This window comes from Leptidea sinapis, chromosome 5 (genome assembly GCF_905404315.1).
Source record: "Leptidea sinapis chromosome 5, ilLepSina1.1, whole genome shotgun sequence".
Classification (NCBI taxonomy): domain Eukaryota; kingdom Metazoa; phylum Arthropoda; class Insecta; order Lepidoptera; family Pieridae; genus Leptidea; species Leptidea sinapis.
Genome location: NC_066269.1, coordinates 8,294,150 through 8,318,256, shown reverse-complemented (window position 1 = coordinate 8,318,256; position 24,107 = coordinate 8,294,150). Strand labels below are relative to the sequence as shown.

At 37.7% G+C, this 24,107-nt stretch overlaps 1 protein-coding gene across 2 annotated transcripts in view; it reads right to left on the bottom strand.

Moving 5' to 3' along the window:
- Positions 1 to 24,107, bottom strand: part of LOC126964490 (1-phosphatidylinositol 4,5-bisphosphate phosphodiesterase) — a 92,217-nt gene that overhangs the window by 15,667 nt on the left and 52,443 nt on the right. The window contains exons 6-16 of one of the 2 annotated variants that reach the window (XM_050807643.1): positions 21,776 to 21,855; positions 12,148 to 12,384; positions 10,334 to 10,500; positions 8,736 to 8,946; positions 7,535 to 7,793; positions 5,515 to 5,697; positions 4,600 to 4,753; positions 2,806 to 2,963; positions 2,174 to 2,380; positions 1,536 to 1,700; positions 554 to 758 (exon numbers count right to left, since the gene is read on the bottom strand). In XM_050807643.1, coding sequence (XP_050663600.1) covers positions 554 to 758; positions 1,536 to 1,700; positions 2,174 to 2,380; positions 2,806 to 2,963; positions 4,600 to 4,753; positions 5,515 to 5,697; positions 7,535 to 7,793; positions 8,736 to 8,946; positions 10,334 to 10,500; positions 12,148 to 12,384; positions 21,776 to 21,855 — 2,026 coding nt within the window. The remainder of the gene's footprint in view (positions 1 to 553; positions 759 to 1,535; positions 1,701 to 2,173; positions 2,381 to 2,805; positions 2,964 to 4,599; positions 4,754 to 5,514; positions 5,698 to 7,534; positions 7,794 to 8,735; positions 8,947 to 10,333; positions 10,501 to 12,147; positions 12,385 to 21,775; positions 21,856 to 24,107) is intronic. The other variant, XM_050807642.1, reaches the window with a different exon arrangement.

The window sequence follows — 24,107 nt, the reverse complement described above, 5'->3', positions numbered from 1 at the left end:
AAATAAAGGCTCACAGTGTTTCGAGAGGTAACGATGCGCTAATGAACTAGATAGAAGCTCCTTCTTCGAGTGCTGGTGAAACACACAAGGTTATGTAAAATAACTCATGTGATAACAACGGGTCATGGCCTTTTCAACAATAATCTGTTTAATATAGGTGTCAACGACAGTGCTTGCATGGAGGTAGAGGAGACCGCGGCACATATCGTTCTAGACTATAGAGTGTGGCCACATACCAGGCCAAATATCTGGAGTCACCAGGGACTCTCCCCGAAGTCATGCAATTAAGAGTTTTGAATAACAACTGTGAAGACTAGGGATGGCAAGATCAGACAAACATTCCACCACACGTGATTATTATACCCAAGGGCGAAGCGAGGTACGGGCAAGGGGAGGGGGAAATGCTCACAAACCGTAGTACCTATTCATAAAAAAAAACAAAGCGGCAACTAGATTGCCATATTTACATTAGATCTATTCTTGGTTTGTCTACGCTGCTCTCCCTTAAAAAATCCTAGCTACGCCTTCGCTTAAGCTTAAAGCCGTAGCGTACCTTCAAAGCCATCTGGCACGTAGATCTTGAGCTCGATGTTACAGAACAGCATGGGCAGCGACATGGGGAAGTTAGCCTCAGTCCGGAGCGAGATGTGCCGGTAGCCCGCCTGGAGACCGTCCAGCGGCAGGATACGCTGACCCAGCAGTTTGCCGTTCTCGTCATACACACCGAACCGCAGTACGGCCAAGTCGGGCAGAACCACCTGTCCACAACCAGTTCAGTTTACAAGTTCGGCCACAACCAATTTAGTTGGGGCAGTAAAGTCCTCGATTGGCGAACAAGTACCGGAAGACGCAGTGTTGGTAGGCCCCCCACAAGATGAACCGAAGATCTGGTCAAGATCTGGACCGAAGATCTGGTCAAGATCGCCGGAATACGTTGAATGAGGGCAGCGCAGGACCGACCGTCGTGGAAATCCTTGGGGGTGGCCTTTGTCCAACAGTGGACGTCTTTCGATTGATAAAAATGATAAAAATGAAGAAGACAATTCAGTGTTACAGTAATATTGGCCAACTCAGTATTTTTAATGTGAAATAATTCTGCTACCAAGTACTACTGTGTAAACTCTCTTTTTGTTCTGCCCTGTGCTTCCCCGAGGCATAAAAGAATACGAAAGTCTCAGGCTCAAGGGTGTCGTAAGAGGCGACTAAAGGCATTTTTACCAATGTGAGGCTCCTTTGCATAGGATGCCGGCTAGATTGTGGGTACAATAACGGCGCCTTTTACTGCCGTGAAGCAGTAATGTGTGAGCATTATCATGTTTCGGTCTGAAAGGCGCCGAGCTAATGAAATTACTGGGCAAATGAGACTTAACTTCTTATAATATCTGAAGGTGACGAGCGCAATTGTAGTGCCGCTCAGAATTTTGGGGTTTTTCAAGAATCGTGAACTGCACTGAATTGTAATTGACAGGTCGTATCAATTACCACCAGCTGAACGTCATGCTCGTCTCGTCCCTTATTGTCATAAAAAAGCTTACCTTTCGGAAAAGGAAGGGCTCCTCGTTGTAGACGGGATTGAGTCCGTTGGCGGGCACCATGCGAGTACGGAACTCCTTCCTGATGGTGTCGGACGGCAGCCCGTACATGTCCACCTCTACATAGGTGCCCACCTTCTTGTCCGACAAGAACTGCCCAGCTATCACCTGCCAGTATAAACACTCTTTTAACTTTATATATTTCTGATGTATCATTGTAGGTATGCTAAGACGGCTGCCTCATTCTCTGCTAAATGAAGTTATACATTACTGTTGATAATCTGCTCAAGCCCAATATTTGCATATTAGAAAATTGACTTGAGATGTCGCTCTTTCAATCCTAAACATCTGTTTAGATTTGAAAGAGCAAAGCAGATCCTGTAGATGAAGCCACAGCCTGAGAGTTGAACAAGACATGCCAAGATTTATGAACGATACGTTACTCGAACGGTTGGCTCAGTTGAAGGGCGCTCACAAGGAGCGCGAGAGGTCGCAGGTTCGAGTCCCGCATCGTTCATAAATTTTGTTTACAAATTTAATTTGCATTGAATAAAGTTTTAATTTAAATTTGATATATTTTATTGATTGATTTCCAATTTTGTACAATATTCGACAAAGCACTCTTTTCTGAAGAGTCATACCTGGACAGCACACTGCGCTGCAATGACACCATCTACCGGCGCATCAGCAAAAGGATCGAAGCTTCTGTCTGCTCGCCTCATGAAGTCCGGCTTCAGGAGGTACCCGCAGTTGCCGTTGTATTCGAACTTGCCCTGGTTCAGCTGCATCGGCAGGTCGGATGTTTGGAAGTTCAGAGAAACCATCTGGCATCCGGCGTTCCAGAACACCTGAATGAAAGGAATTTACTTTCAAAAAATACAATTTCGAATTTTACAGTAACAATTACACGCATTTTAATCCTTTAAAAAGTATTTTATTTAAAAATGTAACACTCGCGTTAATCAGAGAAAATACCATGGTCTTTTTTTTATGAAAATAAGGGATGAGACGAGCCGGACGTTCCATTGATGATAATTGGTAGCGATTGGGAGTAGGCCCTGCCCATCACAATGCAGTGCCGCTCACGATTCTTGAAAAACACAAAAATGAGCGGCACTACAACTGCGCTCGTCACCTTGAGACATAAGATGTTAAGTCTCATTTGCCCAGTAATTTCACTAGCTTACACATAACTGCTTCACGGCAGAAATAGGCGCTGTTGTGATCCGTACTCATAGTAGTAGTCTGATAATGCAACATTTTAGGCATTTACCTGTGGCATATAGTTGGAGGAGTCAGCCCTGGTACCCTTAGGATATATCCGGGACATCTGTCTCTTGTTGTAGTTGACAAAGTCGATTGCCTGACTCTTCAGGTAGTTCATACCAGTTGTCTCCGCAAACGAGGACATGTTGTGATAGATGTTCTTTTCTAGAAAGAAAACAGAAAAAAATCTATTCAGTAATTGTTTGTTAGTCAAAGGAAAAATAATTAATATGTAAATTTCTGTCAGAGATACGAAGTTTTACGAGTTAAACAATAATCTATACACAATATAATAAAATCAGTGACTCAGTAAAAACTATAACTACATTGAATATTTATATGATGCACAAACACAGAACCCAAAAAGTATTTGATAGATATTTTGTCCGTTCGTCTGTTCGTATGTCCGGATAAAACGCAAAAAAATGCTAAAAAGTATCAATTCAAATTTCTTTTGAATTAATTAACATTAACAAGAGTAGAGACTACTTTTTTATGATAATGAGGGATGAGGCGAGCAGGACGTTCAGCTGATTACTTGATTACGTAATTGATACGCCCTGCCCATTGCAATGAAGTGCCGCTCGTCACCTTGAGACATAAGATGTTAAGTCTCATTTGCTCATTTGCCCAGTAATTTAACTTGCTACGGTGCCCTTCAGACCGAAACACAATAATGCTTACACATTACTGTTTCACGACAGAAATAGGATCCGTAGTGGTATCCATACTCTAGCCGGCATCCTGTGCAAAGGAGCCTCTCACTGGTACATTTCGTCATGCAGATATGCTGCTTTATAGCTACCATGCAGACTTGTTGGTCTCGCATTCGCGAATCCGAAAACAAAATTCTCAGTGTATGCTCTGAGCACCCGGATAATACTATACTCCAATGCTGGCTTTCGGGGCATCGTGACATTACCCGGAAATAGTTTTATCAGTACATTACTCTTTGCACGAACCACAGAACAGGTAAAATCTCTTTAATCTGTAGTATGAACCCTCGTTTGGGGCCTTTTTTGTTTTAAGTTATTTTATTCCTAATTCCATAATAATTTTCTTGTTACATCTTATTTTATATTATTCAATTTATTGTAATGGGTTTTATATGCCCGAAATAAATGACATAAAAAAAACAATAAGCAACGAAACGGAACACAATTAAAAAAAAGGGCTGTGTGATTTTATGAAACCACGGTAAAAGTGAAACTTTTTTTTTCACATTATAGACATATAACTAAAATTTTTTGGAATAATATTCCATTAAGGGTATAAAAATCGCTTTATCAATCTTAATTTTATACTTGGAAAATTGGAATGATAATGGGAAATAATAAAAGTAGACTAAGTCTCCAACTAATATTTTTATTGAACTCTGTGTCTTAGCCTTGGTTAAAAATATTGATTGAAAAGGATTAAAAGTGATGAAATTTGAATACTTTTAATTCAAACACTGACAAAAGCAAACAAAATAGCGTGGAGCACTGGCACAAATGAGTCTATACACTACACGGTTAGCTCCTGCGAACTATAGGCGCCGCCCGACCGTCACGCGACATGCAACTCTCAGACGAAAAAGTTTGAGACGATGTGATAAAAGTTTCACTTTAAAAAGAAATGTCATAGACATATCAGTAGACAGACCGTTTTTTCGACTCTGCACTACCTACAGCGGCTCACAGATGTGATTTTTATTTAGAGCCGTCAATAAATAGTTATTTTACAGTAGTTCTTGATATTTCACGCTTTAACCCCTTATTGGAGACCTTCAACCCAAACACAGACGCGGGACGAGACTTACTCTCAGCCTCCTCGAAGCTCTGGAACTTTATAGGCTGCGCGTAGTTGACCATGGATGACAGCCAGGGGTGCACATTGGTGGTAGATCCCGTGTACTGAACCGGTGGTGGAGCATCGTCCCCTGCTGCCGCAGCCTCCACCACTATCTCCTCAGGCTGGTGATCAAAGAACATTAATAGCGAAGAAGCAACTCATCATTGGCATAAAATTGGGGCAAAAAATGGATAATATTGTTTTCAGAAATTTTATTTTAATTTTAAACACGATTCATCTATTGGACTACTTAGCAAACTAATTTGTTATGTATATTACAGCCATTGAAAAATTCTCTATTGATTGAAAAGAGTGGCCGTTGAATTTTTTGTATGTTCTTCACGAGCTCTACTTTTGCCGAACATACTATGGTAGATTCAGTAATTTAAAAAACAAAAATTAATGTGATGATTGAAAAGCGCTTAGTTTAAGCCTAATTGAATAAAGTTTATTTGATAGTATAACGTTTGGATGAAAAATATTTTTTACACCAGAAAATAATAATTGTAAAGCAGTCAGACGAAAATTAAAACAGAATTCCTACACAAACCACTGTATGTATAATGTACAGATTTTACAATTATAACTTTTAATTTTCAAATATACACTCTAGATATTATTTAAAATGACTTTAACACTGCAGAATAATTAATTTAATCCCGAGCAAGGCATTATATACCCTTCGCCACCCCTCTCCTTTCCTCACCCCCTCGACTCTCCTCTCCTCACCCCTCCACGACTCGCCTCACACTTCACACCGCTACACTAGCGCCACCGCTCAGACACCCGCTGCTCACTTCACTTGACTCGTTACATAATTAAATGATCCGACCTTTTACTAAACAGCCACACGAAAATTAACAAGAATAATGTTCAGCATTACCTTTTTATCTCCTGGCAGTGCTACAGCTGAGGCGTCCTCCTTCACCTCATCCTCCACCACGAACTGTCCCTGTCGGAACAGCTCCAACTCCTGTTTCTCCACGTCGGGCTTCAACCGCTTGTTTTTTATCATGATCTTGCGTTTGAGCGCAGAGGGGGGCGGCAGGGGAACGCCAGGCTCCAACTGGAAAGTTATTATAAAATTAATACGTAATCTATAAAATTACTGCAAAACGGAAACAGAACTCAAATCAGAAATTGTTACATCAGACGGAACCCAAGAGATCGCGGGTTCGAGTCCCGTTCATAAATTTTGGTTACAAATTTAATTTGTTTAATTAATCCCAGAAGTGAGGGATATTACTTTAAAAATAACAAATTGTTTAGATTTACAAGAGCGACATCTTAAGTCAATTTCCTAAAATGCAATTATTGGGGTTGAGCAGGTTATCAACTGTAAAGTAGATCCTGTAGATGAAGCCACAACCTGATAGTTGAACAAGAAGTACTATACAATTTGTTATGTTTTTAAAGTGATAACCCTCACTTCTAGGAAAAACTTCACATAAATAAAATTTGAAAACAAAATGAAACAAAATTTATGAACGATACGGGACTCAAACCCACGACCTGAGAGTTGGAAAAAGCATACAAGATTTTATGACAATACGTCACTCGACCGGTTAGCTCAGTTGGAAGACCACTCGCACGGAACGCTAGAGATCGTGGGTTCCAGTCACGCACGGTTCATAAAATTTTGTTTTCAAATTTTAAGACGTACCAAGATTTACGAACCATGCGACACTCGTACGGTTGGCTAATTTGGTAAGAGCGTTCAGAGGGAACCCGAGAGTTCGCGGAGTTGGAGTCCCGCATCGTTCATAAATTTTGGTTACAAATTACATTTGTATTAGTATATTCAATATATGTAACGTGATCCCAAAAAACGTACAAAACAATTAATGTGTTACGAAATTTTTTTGTTTGTTTTTCTGCATCGTTGCAATCTGTTATTTAAAACAATAACCGTTTTGGCTGCATATATCTCCTCAAATTGATGTAAAATTACTTAACATCAAACTCCATTTATAATTGAAATCTTTTACTCAGATTTGTGACGTCATGTCCCTTAAGCCTGATGAACTTGAGGCCAACCTTTCCGCTCAAACAATTGGCTAGCTCGTTGACATGGGTTGTAAGTTTCTCCTGGTATTTCGGATTAGTTTGGGCTATTTCTTGCCGAACAGTTTTAATGCTGACGCCTAGGTACATTTATTTATTACTAATACACTTCGGGATACTGTACACGGTTGGTGGTGGTTGCATAAATTGCGTTGTTACTAAAGCATAAATTTATCGCGTGATCAAGAGATTTTTTTTTATGAAAATAAGGGATGAGACGAGCAGGACGTGATGGTAATTGATACGCCCTGCCCATAACATTGCAGTGCTGCTAAGTATTATTGAAAATCCCAAAAAGTCTGAGCGGCACTACAACTGCGCTCGTCACCTTGAGACATAAGATGTGAAGTCTAATTTGCCCAGTAATTTCACTAGCTACGGCGCCATTCAGACTGAAACACAGTAATGTTTACAAATTATTGCTTCACGGCAGAAATAGCCGCCATTGTGGTACCCATAATCTAGCCGGCTTCCGGTGCAAAGGAGCCTCCCACTGGTAAATGATAAGGATAGGCATTTATTAGAAGAATAGATAGATTTAGATAGCGATTGATTCGTGACTATAAAATTTTTTATGTTACTGTTGAAATTCATAAGTAAACCGCATAAAGAATTAAATGGTTGAATTCAAATTAAAGAATGCCTGAGGATTATTTATCGTGTTTATACACACTACCACTCTACACTGTAAAAACTTATATTATTTTTATAAGAAATTACCTCGGAAGCCTTTAAAAATCCAAGCTTTTCGATAATTAGAAGGGCGTATCAGTTGGTAGGTTCTAGGGAAAATATTGTCCCGAATCAAATATCTAGGAAGTCATATTCATTGTACATACGGGATGTTCAGGCAGCGGTTCCTTCAGCAGTAGATCTCCTAAGATCTCGTCGCAGTACTTCGCCAGCTTGTACTGCTGAGTGATGCAGCAGTGGTTCTCAAAGGACAGGATGACGGGGTAGTCTGACGTCACGAAGGCGGTGTCCCTGAGCGCGTAGATGACGTCCTTGAACAGTATGTCGGTGCACATCGCCATGCCGTGGGTTATGATGGGTTCTTCATCTTCACCTTTACCGTCCCAACAGTCAAGCTCCACGCATCTGAAAGTATCAATTTTGTAAAATCTAAAACAGCCGTCTTTTTGTTTTTTTTTTATGACAATAAGAGACAGGACGAGCAGGACGTTCAGCTGATGGTTATTGATACGTATAGTAAGCGATAAGTAATTCTTGAAAAACCCAAAATTTCTGAGCGGCACTTATTGCGCTCATCACCTTGAGAGATATGATGCTTAGGCCCATTCGCCCAGTAGCTACGACCGACTTGTACCGACCGTAGTGCTTACACATTACTGCTTCGTGGCAGAAAAAGGCACCGTTGTGGTACCTCTAGCTATCCAGCATCCTTTGCAAAGAATTCTCCCTCTGATAAATACCCTTAGTCGCCTCTTACGACACCTTTGGGCCTGGGACTTTGCCCCAGGGAAGCACATGGCAAATGAGATGAGAGGCAACGGCCTTTGTCCTACTGACGGTCATCTCACTAAATGTTTCCAAGGCATAATATATTTTTTCATGTCATGGTATGGTAAGGATTTTTGATTGATAATTTCCGACGGAATAAAGAAAAACCGTTTAAAACAAGCGCCAAGGCCATCAAGTACAGACGGCAATATAAAATCTAGATTCATCATTATCATCATCACGTCCACTGCTGGACAAAGGCCTCCCCCAAAGATCTCCACGACGAACGGTGCTGCACTGCTCTCATCCAACGTATCCCGGCGATATTGATGAGATCATCGGACCAACTTTGGGGGGTATACAAACACTGCGTGATACGTGGTCGCCATTCGAAAATTTTACTGCCCCAAAGACCATCTGTCCTTTGAGCTATTTGCTCTGCAAACGGAAAGTTCAGTTTCGCAGCCGTCCAGACTATGTCAGTGACATTAAACTTTACTGGTACAATTGACTCCTCTTGACACCTTTGGTTGAGGATGTCCATGGGCGGTTGCCTCACCACTCCTCGATGAGACTCACCTACACCCCGCGAGAAGCACCTGCCGGTACATTTCCACGGAGCTCTTGCCTCCGAACTGTCTACCGGACAGGTAGGTGTTATGGGAGGAGTTGATGTAGTAGTGAGCCAAGGGCTGGTCCATCTCCATGTAGAAATCCAGCCTGTCCAGGAACACAGGCGCGTTCTCGTCTGACATCAGGTAGCGGATCAAACCGTCTTTTGTGAGACATTCTGGAAATAAGCATAGGTGCCAGACCTGTTAGCAGTCAGGAATTGAGAAATAGAGATAAAATAACCACAAATTTCTAAAGATAACAATCGATTTTCGGTGCAATTTTTGTTTTCAATATTATTTTAATTTCATACTAGAGCGCCCACACACGATATAGAAAGCCGCTAAGCATTTTATAAAACTATTGAGTACCACACCGTACGCACCGCTGAGACTGGTCGCTAGCTGCACCGCTACGGCTGTCCGTTTACGACCGTTTTCAATAACGTATCTCTAGTTACGGATAAATTGCTGTCACAAGATTTTATCTATCCAAAGTTATGTCCATATAGTTATAGTCCAATGCTTTATGTCGATAGGTTATTGGAATGTAAGTAAGAGTAAAAGGATAGATTTTTCTACCTCTGGTAAGTTAAACTAAGGATAGATAGGTTATTGAAAACAGCCGTTAATCAATGTTTTTGTATGTACCAACCCTAACAATCCACCCAGACTAAAAATCAGTGAGACCGGAGTTACGTTATTGTTCTATTAGTTGTATTGTGCTTGTACGCCCTTTATGGCTAGCACATAATGCAGATAGAAAAAAGATCTTCTTGAAAGGGTAAGTAAGTTTAAAACACTTTTGGATCAAACTTGACAATTTCAAAATTGTTCTTTTTTTTAAATATGTAAATAAGGGACGTGGCGAGCAGGACGTCCAGCTGATGGTAATTGATACGCCCTGCCCATAACAATGTAGTGCCGCTCAGAAAAATTTAAAACACCCAAAAATTCTGAGCGGCACTATAACGGCGCTTATCACCTTGAGACATAAGATGTTACGTCTCATTTGCTCAGTAATTTCACTAGCTACGGCGCCCTTCAGACCGAAACACAGTAATGTTTACACATTACTGCTTCATGGCAGAAATAGGCGTTAGGCTGAGGTTTTAATTCTTAGTTTCTTGTGACTGTAACACTTAAATGCGTTGTTTTGGTATTTTAGTTTAATTGCTAAAACTCTACCTCGGTGCGAAATTCTAAATGGAATATGCTTTAGCATTCGATTGAGATTCGGTTGTTACGAATGTTAAATTTGATTCTAATATACAGGTATATGATTATATATATAATAATATACCATTTTAGTAAATTATTTTATGTGATTCGAGGGTATTCGCTCTGTAAGCCGAAATACAGGTTTATCCTAGATGGGCTGGTAAATCTTTTATGTACATAATAAACTTTGTTCATTGCATTCATTAGAATAAGTACTTCTTGTCAAAAAATAAATTATTACTATTATTATTATTAGGTTTGTCTATTGGTTTGCTGTTGTAGCTCTTACACCGAAAATATTGTCAATACCTATAGGAAATAGGAATCATGTGATATTATACTCACTAGCTGCCTTGGCTTCATCATCCTGTTCGTAAGTATCGATAATTTCCACGGCACGCTTGTCGTCGTACAGTGGGTAAAGGATTTCGTTGAGGCGCGGGTCTCGCTGTTTCTCATTTAGGAAGTTTACAAACTGCTCTAGATTGATTTTGTCCGACTTTCCTTGAGTTCTGAAGAGTATTAAAAATGCCACATATTGAGGTTAACTGGCCTATATCTTTAAATAAATATTGACGTAATATGTATCTTAGAGAATTTAGTGTTAGACAATGTTAGATTGGCGTAAGTCAGGTTAATAATTAGCGCTCCAAATGTCCAAATGTTTTGTTAGCAAAGAATACGCTCATGCAAAATTTCATAGAAGATCTGAGGGCCTACCATCAACTTTTAATAAGCGATGCGAATCCGATGCATTTCAGTTTAGGTACCTAAACTGAATCACTAAAATTCGTACCATGAAGTGCCTTTTACTGAATGGCGTTTGGATCGCTTATGAAGAATGAACGAAATAAAATTGCGTTTGAAACCTAAAATGATATGACTTAAGCGGTTTTTTAGCGTAGAAAATACTAAAAATACATTTTAAAATTGCGCAATTGCGTCAAATTATAAACCATTAAGCCCTTTTTTATACTTATTAAATAATAGTAATATAAATAAATATAGTTCTTTGAATTAGAAATTAAATGTTTGCTTATGTGTTTTCGTAAAAATAACGAGTTATGAACGCACATCCATTGATGTTTGATTTGACAGGACCACTGAGAACATTTTTTTTAAATTCATTCTTACGAACAGGCTGTAGCCCGGGCCCGTACTGCCTCGTCTTTAGTATTTTCATTTTTGGTATTTATTTTCAGTATTTTGTTTTACAAAAAAGTCCAATAAAGTATTCTCATCTCATCTTTAATCAATAAAATTTTCTTTTCTATTATTTCACTATTTTTTAAAAGTTATTAACAACACGATTCACTTTTCTCTAAGGAAGTAACAACTTTTTTCGAATCGGTCACTTTGACAAATAAGCTATCCAGTTTAGGTTGAAATAACACCTCATGTTACGAATGAATGAACGAACTAAATCAGTTTGCGATTCAGTTGATATCATTTTTGACATTCAATTGACATCATTGCGATTTAATCAGTTGATTTGACTTCAACCTAAATTAGATAGCTCTTATCACGTCGTGGTACGAAATAGCAAAGCAGTTCATTTTAGGTTGTCAATTGAATCGCAATAAGAGTTCATGGTAGGCCCGTAAGTTAAGATATAAATTAATTTATAATAATTTATTCCAATTTAGTTACCGATTGGTAATTTAAATTGTACAATTATTATAATTTTCCTATGCTCACCCTACAAGTAAGAATCAATAGGAAATGCAAAGGTTTTCTTTTTAAGGAAAACTTATGACAAATTTTTGAATTTTTTTATGGAGAAGAAGGACAAACGAGCGTAGGGTTACGCTCGTTTGTCCTTTGGTAAGTGATTTGTCCGGTGTTAAGTGATCACGTCCACCCACATTCACTTCCAACACCAAAGGAATCACAGGAGCGTTGCCGGCCTTTAAGGAAGGTGTACGCGCTTTTTTTGAAGGTACCCATGGCGTATCGTCCCGGAATCACCGCATAAGGAAGCTAATTCCACAACTTTGATGTACGAGGAAGAAAGCTCCTTGAAAACCGCACTGCGGAGGATCGCCACACATCCAGGTGGTGGGGATGATATCCTAATTAGTGGCATGTCGTACGAAGATGAAATTCGGCGGCAGGAATCTGGAATTGTAGAATTTATGTAATTTCAAAGTCAAACTTACACAGTCCTAAATAGTTCCTCGATATCATTCCTCGGGCAGATTTTGTGGTACAGCGCGTAAAACTTGTCGAAGGTGAACGCTTCCTTCTCCATCGCTTCGTTCTTGCCTGAGGGTAGCCCCATATCCGACAGGCACTGGTACACCAGCTTCTCTGTCTTGCCTGACGCGAATGTTCTTGCCACCACCTTCACCGGCACCTTACCTTTGGGGTCTGTTAGGAAACTGAGCCGCATCCAACTGTAATAAAGCGCTATTTTGTTTGGCATTGTCGTAGGGTTGCGACTAATGTTAATGATTTAAATTCGCAAATTGATATTTAATTTAAATTATATTTTTATTTCCAAAATATAAACCTGAGTTTATTGTGAAATGATGTAAAACTATTTAAATGAAACTCCTACGCAACTTTACGATGCAAAATTTTTGTTTTCAATTTATCTGCTCAATAAGTCATTTAAATCGAAAGCTAAACTACTTAAAAAGTTTTATTTAATTTAAATAAACAATTTAATATGTTTCAAAGTGATAACCCTCACTAATTATGGTATTAATTACACAAATAAAATTTGAAAACAAAATAAATTAGATGAAAAAAGAGAGTTGAACAAAGCATACAAGATTTTATCAACGATACGTCACTCTAACGGTTGGCTCAGTTGGTAAGAGCGCTCGCACGGAACGCGTGAAGTCACGGGTTCGAGTCCCGCATCGTTCATAAAATTTTGTTTGAAAAAGTAATAGTTGCGATTGGAATGCGTAATTAAATTCGTTTCCTTTTATCATGTCCTGAAATTATGACTCGATACCCAAACTTACATTTTACTTAAAGCAAGTAAGTAAATAAATTTATAAATTAATCAAGCTAATTAATAAAACAAAAACATATAAGATATAGGCGACACACATACAGACACACACACACATGCAATGAGTAGGCAAACATATTGTAATGACAAATGGATGTACATATTAATGTATTGTAATAATGGAGTTAGTTCCTATATTTTAATTCAGTTAGCAAATATATATTTAAGTTATACTTATATATATATTACTAGCTGGCCCAGTAAACGTTGTATTGCCGATATTAAAATCGCGATACATAAGTAGCAGTTGATCGTAGATCGGTGAAAATTTGATGTTGTATGTATTTTGTTTTATTTTTTAAATTTAAAAAAAAAGTCAGAAAAATTAAAAACTTCGTAAACCCTTAACATTTAGGGGGATGAAAAATAGATGTTGTCCGATTCTCAGACCTACCCAATATGCACTCAAAATTTCATGAGAATCGGTCATGCCGTTTCGGAGGAGTTCAAAGTTTAACACCGTGACACGAGAATTTTATATATTAGATAAGATACTTTAAGCAATAGTTTAAGTTGTATTATGATGTCTCTGACAACTCTAAGAATGAAAAAATATTAGGCATATTAGTATGAATTAGTATAGATTGTACATACTAATAGTGGGATGGTATTCAATACCAAAGGTTATGTTTCCGAATTAAATCGAATGATAAAAAGAAAAAATTAAGTTATAGAATATACTTATATAGGCACTTATTCTTAAAATAATGGAAATAAGTTTTTAGTTTTAAGCAAAATAACATAGAAAAGTAAATCTTACTTTTTTAGACAATTTTTCTTCTTCTAAACAATGCTAAATCCTTTCAACAATGATCTATATTACTATCTTAATATATTTAAATCCAGTGTCCCGATGTTTGTTCCCAGTGAACTCCTAAACTAATTATCGAATTTTAATGAGGATTACTTCATGGAGTGCAGTTTAGTCCAACCTGAGAGATAGATAGATAGGAAGTTTTTATTTTGATTTGGGACCCATAGTTATTTTTATTTCCAATATTTATTTTAGAGAATTTATTGACGCAGGGTTTGACGGTTAGCTGCTGTGAAACAATTTCGTTATAACAACTCGGTAAAAACGGTATTTTATTTATTACTAGCTGACCAAGCAAACATTGTATTGCCGATATTAAAATCGCGATACAAAAGTAACTGTTGATCGTAGATGGGTGAACATTTGAAGTTGTTATGTATTTTTTATTGTTGACTCATAATCAAAATTAAAAAAAAAAATGGCGTGGACCACCCTTAACATTAAGGGGGGTGAAAAATTTTGTTTGAAAAAGTAATAGTTGCGATTGGAATGCGTAATTAAATTCGTTTCCTTTTATCATGTCCTGAAATTATGACTCGATACCCAAACTTACATTTTACTTAAAGCAAGTAAGTAAATAAATTTATAAATTAATCAAGCTAATTAATAAAACAAAAACATATAAGATATAGGCGACACACATACAGACACACACACACATGCAATGAGTAGGCAAACATATTGTAATGACAAATGGATGTACATATTAATGTATTGTAATAATGGAGTTAGTTCCTATATTTTAATTCAGTTAGCAAATATATATTTAAGTTATACTTATATATATATTACTAGCTGGCCCAGTAAACGTTGTATTGCCGATATTAAAATCGCGATACATAAGTAGCAGTTGATCGTAGATCGGTAAAAATTTGATGTTGTATGTATTTTGTTTTATTTTTTAAATTTAAAAAAAAAGTCAGAAAAATTAAAAACTTCGTAAACCCTTAACATTTAGGGGGATGAAAAATAGATGTTGTCCGATTCTCAGACCTACCCAATATGCACTCAAAATTTCATGAGAATCGGTCATGCCGTTTCGGAGGAGTTCAAAGTTTAACACCGTGACACGAGAATTTTATATATTAGATAAGATACTTTAAGCAATAGTTTAAGTTGTATTATGATGTCTCTGACAACTCTAAGAATGAAAAAATATTAGGCATATTAGTATGAATTAGTATAGATTGTACATACTAATAGTGGGATGGTATTCAATACCAAAGGTTATGTTTCCGAATTAAATCGAATGATAAAAAGAAAAAATTAAGTTATAGAATATACTTATATAGGCACTTATTCTTAAAATAATGGAAATAAGTTTTTAGTTTTAAGCAAAATAACATAGAAAAGTAAATCTTACTTTTTTAGACAATTTTTCTTCTTCTAAACAATGCTAAATCCTTTCAACAATGATCTATATTACTATCTTAATATATATAAATCCAGTGTCCCGATGTTTGTTCCCAGTGAACTCCTAAACTAATTATCGAATTTTAATGAGGATTACTTCATGGAGTGCAGTTTAGTCCAACCTGAGAGATAGATAGATAGGAAGTTTTTATTTTGATTTGGGACCCATAGTTATTTTTATTTCCAATATTTATTTTAGAGAATTTATTGACGCAGGGTTTGACGGTTAGCTGCTGTGAAACAATTTCGTTATAACAACTCGGTAAAAACGGTATTTTATTTATTACTAGCTGACCAAGCAAACATTGTATTGCCGATATTAAAATCGCGATACAAAAGTAACTGTTGATCGTAGATGGGTGAACATTTGAAGTTGTTATGTATTTTTTATTGTTGACTCATAATCAAAATTAAAAAAAAATTGGCGTGGACCACCCTTAACATTAAGGGGGATGAAAAATAGATGTTGGCCGATTCTCAGACCTACTCAATATGCTCACCAAATGTTCTTTTGCTTTTTTTAGTTTCGGAGGAGAACGGGAACGAACATTGTGACACGAGAATTTTATATATAACATTTACAGAACATCAGTCGGGTCAGCTAGTATACTATATTTATCTTAATTTTTTTAGTCATTTATTACGAAACAGTTTTGTAATTATAAATAGCAATAAAATTTTGCCACATAATATTATTAAATAATATTGAAATAGTTTTGTTTCCCAGTAATTTCGCTTAACAAAACACCTCCGGGGCTTATGGTGTGTTACGAAAACGAACCTTAAACATCCTTTGTTAAAACGAAATGAAATATAATTCTATTATTGCTTGTTTTCGTAATGTTTTCTTTGTGAAATGAATTAGGTCGAACGGTTGGGGTTCGGACAAGGTATTACAAATTATGATGAATACAGTGAGTTACGGTATTCAAACAACTTGTGGTTGTAAACCGTGGAACTTTTGCCTATTAAATTTTCTATTTTAGGAATTACGGGTTCAGGCCAGGTTTTGGCATGGATGTGTAATATTATCAAAGATGTTTTGTCAGCGCTTTGAAGTCATTTTATCATGGAACATGTAGATTTAGCCTAAGCCCGAGGTCTGGTGATGAGGTGAATTTATCAAGTTAAATTAATTTACTTTTTTCTCTTAATGGTGATTTTCATTATTATAACACTAGAAATAGCTTTAAGGGTAAATGTATACACTTTTATAATAGTGTACCAGCCACTGTTCAGGTATTATCTATAAATAAATTTAAATGTGTAATTCAAAATGTCTCTGTCGTAAATCCTACCACTCCACAGCTTAATATCTAAGTGAGCGGACAGCCTGGGACTATATAATGATTATTTTATAGCAATAGCAATAACACTACAATATTGTATATTTTATTAAACGGAGCGCAAAAAAAAGATTGCTGGGAGAGTTTCTTGCGCCGCTTCTTCTCTCTCAGAGCGCCATTTGTTTCCGAAGCGGTAGTAGTATCTACTATATTAGAAATGACATCAAAAAGAATTCTAAAGGAATCAATTTTTCAGAAAATAAATGCCTTTATCAAAATAAATCATTGGCGATATGGCGTCCTGGTAGATGCTCTTCGACGTCACGACGTCATCATCATTCGACATCATTGAAGTCATCAGATCATTTGTTTCTCATGATATTACATCTATTTTATGAGTTTGATTTCATGGAAGATGGGACGAGTGCTGGTATGGGATGTAACCTGTTCATTCCATCTACATGGAACCAACAACAGAGCTGGTGCGGATTATGAAGCGGCTGAAAAAGCTAAAGCGTGCAAAAACAGGGGTCTAGGCTCCGAATATGATTTTGTCCCATTCGGTATCGAAACCGTTGGCACACCTAGCACTATAAGGCTTTTTAAGGAAATAGCAAAAAGGTTAGTCGACATCACAGGAAACTGAAGAGCTGGCAGCTACCTCGGACAAAGAATTAGTGAAGCAATTCAAAGGGGGAACGCTGCCAGTATCTTCGGAACTTTGCCTAAAGGGACTCCTTTTAATAATATATTTTAGTTATTATATTATATTTTTTAAGGTTTTTAGTCTGAGGTACATCGTTCTAGTAGATTTTTTTTTATTTCTGTAAAATTTTTTTTTTAATCTTACGACATTGATATTAGGCTTGGGTTCCAGTCCTATATAGCCTACTATTACATTAATTTTGTAATATGTATAATTATATATACATTTAATTAATTAAATAACCTACCGTGTTTTAATTTAAATTTTAATATCTTTTATGTCTTAAAAAACATGAGGCAAATAAATTAAAGTAAATATTATAAAATAACAAATTCTATCTCTGAACTTTTTATTGTGTTTGGCTGTATGGCTCATTTTCTTTGCCTTAACATAAGGCTGTGTGCTATCTCCCACGCTGTTTCTTCTGCATATCAAATGATATGTTGGACACCTCCAACATACATTGCTATGCAGACGACAGCACTGGTGATGCCGTATACACGGGCCATGCAAGTCTCTCTCGGGAAAACGTCGACCAGTGCCGGGAGAAACTTGTGTCTTCTATCGAGTCCTCTCTCGAGAAGGTCGCGGAATGGGGTAAATTGAACCTTGTCCAATTCAACCCCCAGAAGACTCAAGTTTGCGCTTTTACCACTAAAAATCCCCATTTGCCGTATCACCGCTCTTCGACAACACTTCCCTTAAACCCTCGCCTAGTATCGGAATACTGGGTCTCGAAATCTCGAGCGATTGCCAATTCCGTGGCCATCTGGAGGGCAAAGCCAAATTGGCAAGAAGCTGGGCGTCATCAATAGAGCACGGCAATACTTCAAGCCGGCCCGCATTCTAGCGCTCTACAAAGCGCAGCTCCGGCCACACATGGAGTATTGTTGTCATCTCTGATATCACCAGTCACCCCAGTATCAGCTCGATCCATTTGACCGAGTGCAACGCAGAGCAGCTCGAATTGTTGGGGACCGAGTGCTCTGTGAACGGCTAGATCACTTGGCGTTGCGTTGAGACGTCGCTTCATTGTGTTTCTTCTACCGCATTTATCACGGGGAGTGTTCCGAAGAGCTGTTCAACCTGATTCCTGCCGCCGAATTCCACCTTCGCACGACACGCCACAAGTTAGGATATCATACCCACCATCTCGATGTGTGGTGGTCCTCCACAGTGCGGTTTTCAAGGAGCTTTCTTCCACGTACTACAAAGCTGTGGAATGAGCTTCCTTGTGCGGTGTTTCCGGGACGATACAACATGGGTACCTTCAAAAAAAAGCGCGTACACCTTCCTTAAAGTATATATTTATATTCGTGATGGCAACGACCCTGGCCCTTTGTGCACTACGACGGACGCTGGTGTGGGAAGCGACCTGCGATGACACTAGATCCTGCTCATATTCAAGCTACTTCGAAAGCCTAAGACAGCAAATGTCATCCAAACAATATGTTGTTTTTAAAGTGATAACCCTCACTTCTAGGATTAATACACAAATAAAATTTGAAAAACAAAATTGTATGAACGATGCGGGACTCGAACCCACGACCTCCGGCGTTCCGTGCCGGTGCTCTAACCAACTGAGCTAACCGTTCGAGCGACGTATCGTCATAAAATCTTGTATGCTTTATTCAACTCTCAGGTTGTGGCTTCATGTAGTTATGTTAGCTCAGTTGGTTAGAGCACCGGCACGGAACGCCGGTGGTCGTGGGTTCGAGTCCCGCATCGTTCATAACTTTTGTTTTTCAAATTTTATTTTTGTATTAATCCTAGAAGTGAGGGTTATCTTTACAAACACTTTAAAAACATAACAAATTGTTTAGATTTACAAGAGCGACATCTCAAGTCAATTTCCTAATATGCAAATATTGGGGTTGAGCAGGTTATCAACTGTAAAGTAGATCCTGTAGATGAAGCCACAACCTGAGAGTTGAACAAAGCATACAAGATTTTATGACGATACGTCACTCGAACGGTTAGCTCAGTTGGTTAGAGCACCGGCACGGAACGCCGGAGGTCGTGGGTTCGAGTCCGGCATCGTTCAAAAATTTTTGTTAAGCTATTGCATAGCTTCTATCGCGGGCCTTGAGCGTGGAGACCGAATCCAGAAATTCCGTAACGAAAGTAACCTAACACCTCACTTACTACATGTATTGTTGTTGTTTCGCCATAATCATTACAGTTGCCGTGGAACAGCGGTTATCACGTATCTCTTTTGTGCAGGAGGTCCCTGGTTCGAGCCTGGGGTACGTCTTGTAATTTTTTTATATTCTTTATTTGTTTATCACGTTTTTTTAATTTTTATTATTATCGGTCTGCGAGTGTGTCCATGTGTGTGCATGTGGGCGCCTGTGTGTCCGTGTCTTTGCGTGTGTGTGCGTGTGTGCGCGTGTGTTTGTGCGTCTGCGCGTGTGTTTGTGTGTGTGCGGTGTGTTTGCGTATGTGTGCGTGTGTGCGTGCGTGTTTTAGCGTGTGTGTGCGTGTTTGTGCGCGTGTGCGCGTGTATGTGCGAATGAGCGCGTGTTTTTGCGTGTGTATTCGTGTGTGTGCGTGTGTGTCCGCGTGTTTGAGTGTGTGTGCGTGTGTGTGCTTATGTTATGTTATGATTTCGCAACATACTGTAAGTAATCTAGTAGCCGCGCGCTAGCGTACCAACTGACACTTGTCCCACCTCCCGCCGTACCCGTTCAGAACTCATAGGTGAGTAGTAAATCTTAGAATTTCAATTTAATTTTTAGATTTGTGTCCCACCAATAACCCCGGTGGAATGACGACCCGTGTGTATGTCTTTTTAAAGCTATTGCATAGCTTCTATCGCGAGCCTTGAGCGTGGAGACCGAATCCAGAAATTCCGTAACGAAAATAACCTAACACCACACTTACTACACGTATATAGATATTTCGCCATGATCATTACAGTTGCCGTGGAACAGCGGTTATCACGTATGCTTTTTGTGCAGGAAGTCCCAGGTTCGAGCCTGGGGTACGTCTTGATTTTTTTTATATTATTTATTTTTTTGTATCACGTTTTTTTTATTTTTAATATTATTTACATTTCTCCGAATTCAAATTTGGACGAGGTAGAGCATTTTATTCATCGCACTTTACTGGAGTACACAGAAGAAGGGTCGAAAATACTTGGTTCAAATGGTAATAAATTTCCACTTAGTTTGGCTGGCGATTTTAACATTAACTTCGCTGATAAAAAGAGCGGTTGACAACTTTTATTTCGAAAATATTGAATTTGAAAATGAATAATGATTCACAAGAATCAACAACAAAATATGGGACCACCATTGACGCGGTATTTTCCAGATATTCAGGAGATTTCAAGTCTGAAACTTATGTTCCTTATTTCAGTTACCATAAACCTATAGTTTCAATGATAAATATTCCTGAATAACCTACATGTATTGTAAGATAATAAGAATATTTTGAACAATACTTACTTCTGACTTATTTAATAAATGAAAAAAAAAAATGTTTTTTTATCGGTCACGACACTCAGAAGTGTAACTTGAATTAATATCAAAGAAAAAAAAACAAAGGAAAAGAAATACTGCCTAAATAAAATAAATAAATAATTATAATTGCATAAGTTGATAAAAAATGGTATGCAATAGCTTTACCGCGGCAGTCCCCGAGTGCCACACGTCTTTTTTTTTCAAATTTTATTTGTGTGAATGTCATCACCTACAAGTCTCAAAAGAGCTACTGGAAACCAAGCGCTGGCAGCTATTTCGGCCAACGGGTGAACCTAGCTATCCAACGCGGAAATGCTGCCAGTTATTTTTTTTTATGAAAATAAGGGACGATTTGATCAATACGTTCAGCTGATGGTTATTGATACGCCTTGCCCATTACAATACTGTGCCGCTCAGGATTCTTGAAAAACCTAAAAGTTCTGAGGGGCACTACAATTGCGCTCCTCACATTAAGACATAAGGTGTTAAGTCTCATTTACCCAGTAATTTTACTAGCCACGGCGCGTCAGACCAAAACACAGTAATGTTTACACATTACTGCTTCACGGCAGAAATAGGCGCCGATGTGGTACCCATAATCTAGCCGGTATCCTGTGCAAAGAGCCTCCCACCAGTAAAAAATAAAAAGTATTCTTGATACACTTCCCCGCAATGATAGTTATTACCATAGATTAAGAATTTTCTAGGGTATAAACAATCTGACAACCCGAAATTGCGTAACCAATTTGGTGCCAAGTGTGGTTGACTGTTAACGACTTGTGAATCAAAATCGGTTACAATAGACTCGCTTACCATTTCTAGTTTGCTGCATCTCTGATTGACATGTTCTTCTCTCTCGCACGATATGTTTGTTTATACGCTAGTATTTTGCAACTCTATGGTTATTACTACATGTAATGATACTATAGTAGATATATTTGTGAGCATTGTTACTAAAATACCTATTTATTTTGATTATATGACTATTTATCTTAGTGTAATAAGAGGAGAGATACGTCTAGCAACTAGGGGGCATTCTAATTTCAAACAAATGGTAAAAAAAACTTGTATCTACGTACTGTTTCATAAGGTTGGTTCTCGGGCAGACGTTGTTTATTTTGTTATTGTGTGTGATGGCGCGAAGACCCTCCTTCCAAACCTTGAGTAAAGCAAAAGCTATCATGCATGCATGCAAATACTTAAAAGAACCCTTGCAAATTTTACAGTTAAAGAATAATTCTTAAGATAATATCTTTCGATAATATTATTCACCTATTCCGTTCATATCAACTCGAACAGCGACCGAATTGTGTTCTGCTGCAAAATCAAGTATTCGAAATGATTCTATTATTTTAAAAGCTTCAATAGATGTATTCCTAAAGTCTTTCAATCACTTTGACAAAGTATGAGAATAGATAAAAACACTCCGTATAGTTTACAATAAATTTGAATTTTAAACAACGCTCCGTGAGCATACACTATCTGAATTTACATTTACCTTATTAATATTATACAAGGGTCGAAGACATCTAAGAAAATACTAGAACAATAAAACTTTAAATATTTCGATGAAAACAGTGTGTATCTAGTAAGAATAAATAAATAGGAGGAATATAAGAGGTTTTACAACCAACAGCTTTTCTGGGATTGGCCTTAATATTAGAGTCAGGCCAGAGCAGCTGTTGGAGACTATATTGAGATAGATAGATTTAAACGGGCATGTCATGAGGCGTCCAAAAGACCATATGACCAGGAGAGTGCTTGATATTAACACCGGATCAAAAGGACGCGGAAGACCCCGATTAACATGGCAATCAGTTATAGACAAAGATCTACAAAAAGCCCAAATAGATCCAGCCAGACGACCCAGGACAGAACTTCCTGGCGAAGACTGATTAGGAGAGCCGACCACTAAAATTGGATAGGGCGAGGATAAAGAAAAAGAGAACAGAAAGGTTTTCTAATTTACCTAAAAATCAGAATGCAATATTTTAATGTAGCATCTGAAAATTATCTATAAGTATTTATTTAAGTTAACATGCAGTTAATTACAAATTCAGCAATACCATAACGTGTCGGAACTGTTATTACTAATATTTGATTGTAAGTTTTTGTTCAAGATAGGTTAAAATCTCCAGTGGCACAGCAAAATAAGTTAACCACTACATTTGCTATTATTTGAATCCAGTTGATTTATTAACATGCACCAAAGCTTTTCTGGTCGAACATGGGAGGGAATAGCCATAGTTTTTGAACTAATCTATGGTACATTGTTTATAAACTAATCTATGGATCACTAATAATAAAAAAGGGATCCCACTGTTGGGTCCCAAATTTTGTGATATAACATTTTTTTCAAATCATAAATTAAATCAAATGGACACACTTTTAAAATGAACTAAAAAAGTGATTTTGGTAATATTTACCATAAGTTATATGAAGCATACTGTGCAGCTTCTGCTGATAAAAAAAATATACCAGAAGAAGTTATCACAATACTATGGAAAGGTATGAGAAGTAGTGACAATGTTGAAGGTGAAGTGGAATCTAAAATGAAAAAAGTGGGTAAGGCACCACAAACCATGACGAACGGACGGGGAGGGGTCAAAAATACATGAAATTCTTGTGATAAAATTTATGAATGGCCCCTTACACGTGGATTATTTATATTACTAACATGGCGGCTAATTGGAATTCGTAATTTTGATTTAAAAATTGTTATTACAGCGGCAATAATAATGTATACTCTTTGGAAAGGTTTAGCTATCTAAGTATTGCTGTTTTTAAATACAGTCCACTGTAACGAAAGACAGTGAGGTTTTAGAAATGGGATCACCGTTAGTTCGGAAACCTTAGAATATTCAAATTTCAAACTGATAATATCCGAATCAGAAATGAGGAGATCCATAGGAGAAGCAAAGCTACCGACATAGCCCAAATGATGGCGGAACTGAAGTGGCAGTGGGTAGGACACATAGTTCGACGGACAGATGGCTGTTGGTGCAGTAAAGTCCGCGAATGGCGACCACGTACCGGAAGACGCAGTGTTGGTAAGCCCCTACGAGATGGACCGACGATCTGGTCGCTGCTTTTCCTGGTTTATATCTTTTTCTAGGTATCATTTCCACGCTATCTAAAGATACGCAGAGTAGTTTTATATATATTATAGTTCAGAGGCGGTTCCATAATCATCTTGAAGTTCTGTAGTGACCATGGTCTATGGATCAAAATATTATATCGCGGATGACCAATATTAAAATTTTCTAATTTTACGAGGCTCGTCGCGCTTAAAAGTTAAAACCACTATAAATTTTAACCGTATCCAAAACAGGAAGCCAGATAATATAATAAAGTTGTACAATAAGAAAGGTCTTCAATTCATGCAGCAAATCTAAGGCAATGCAATCAGTT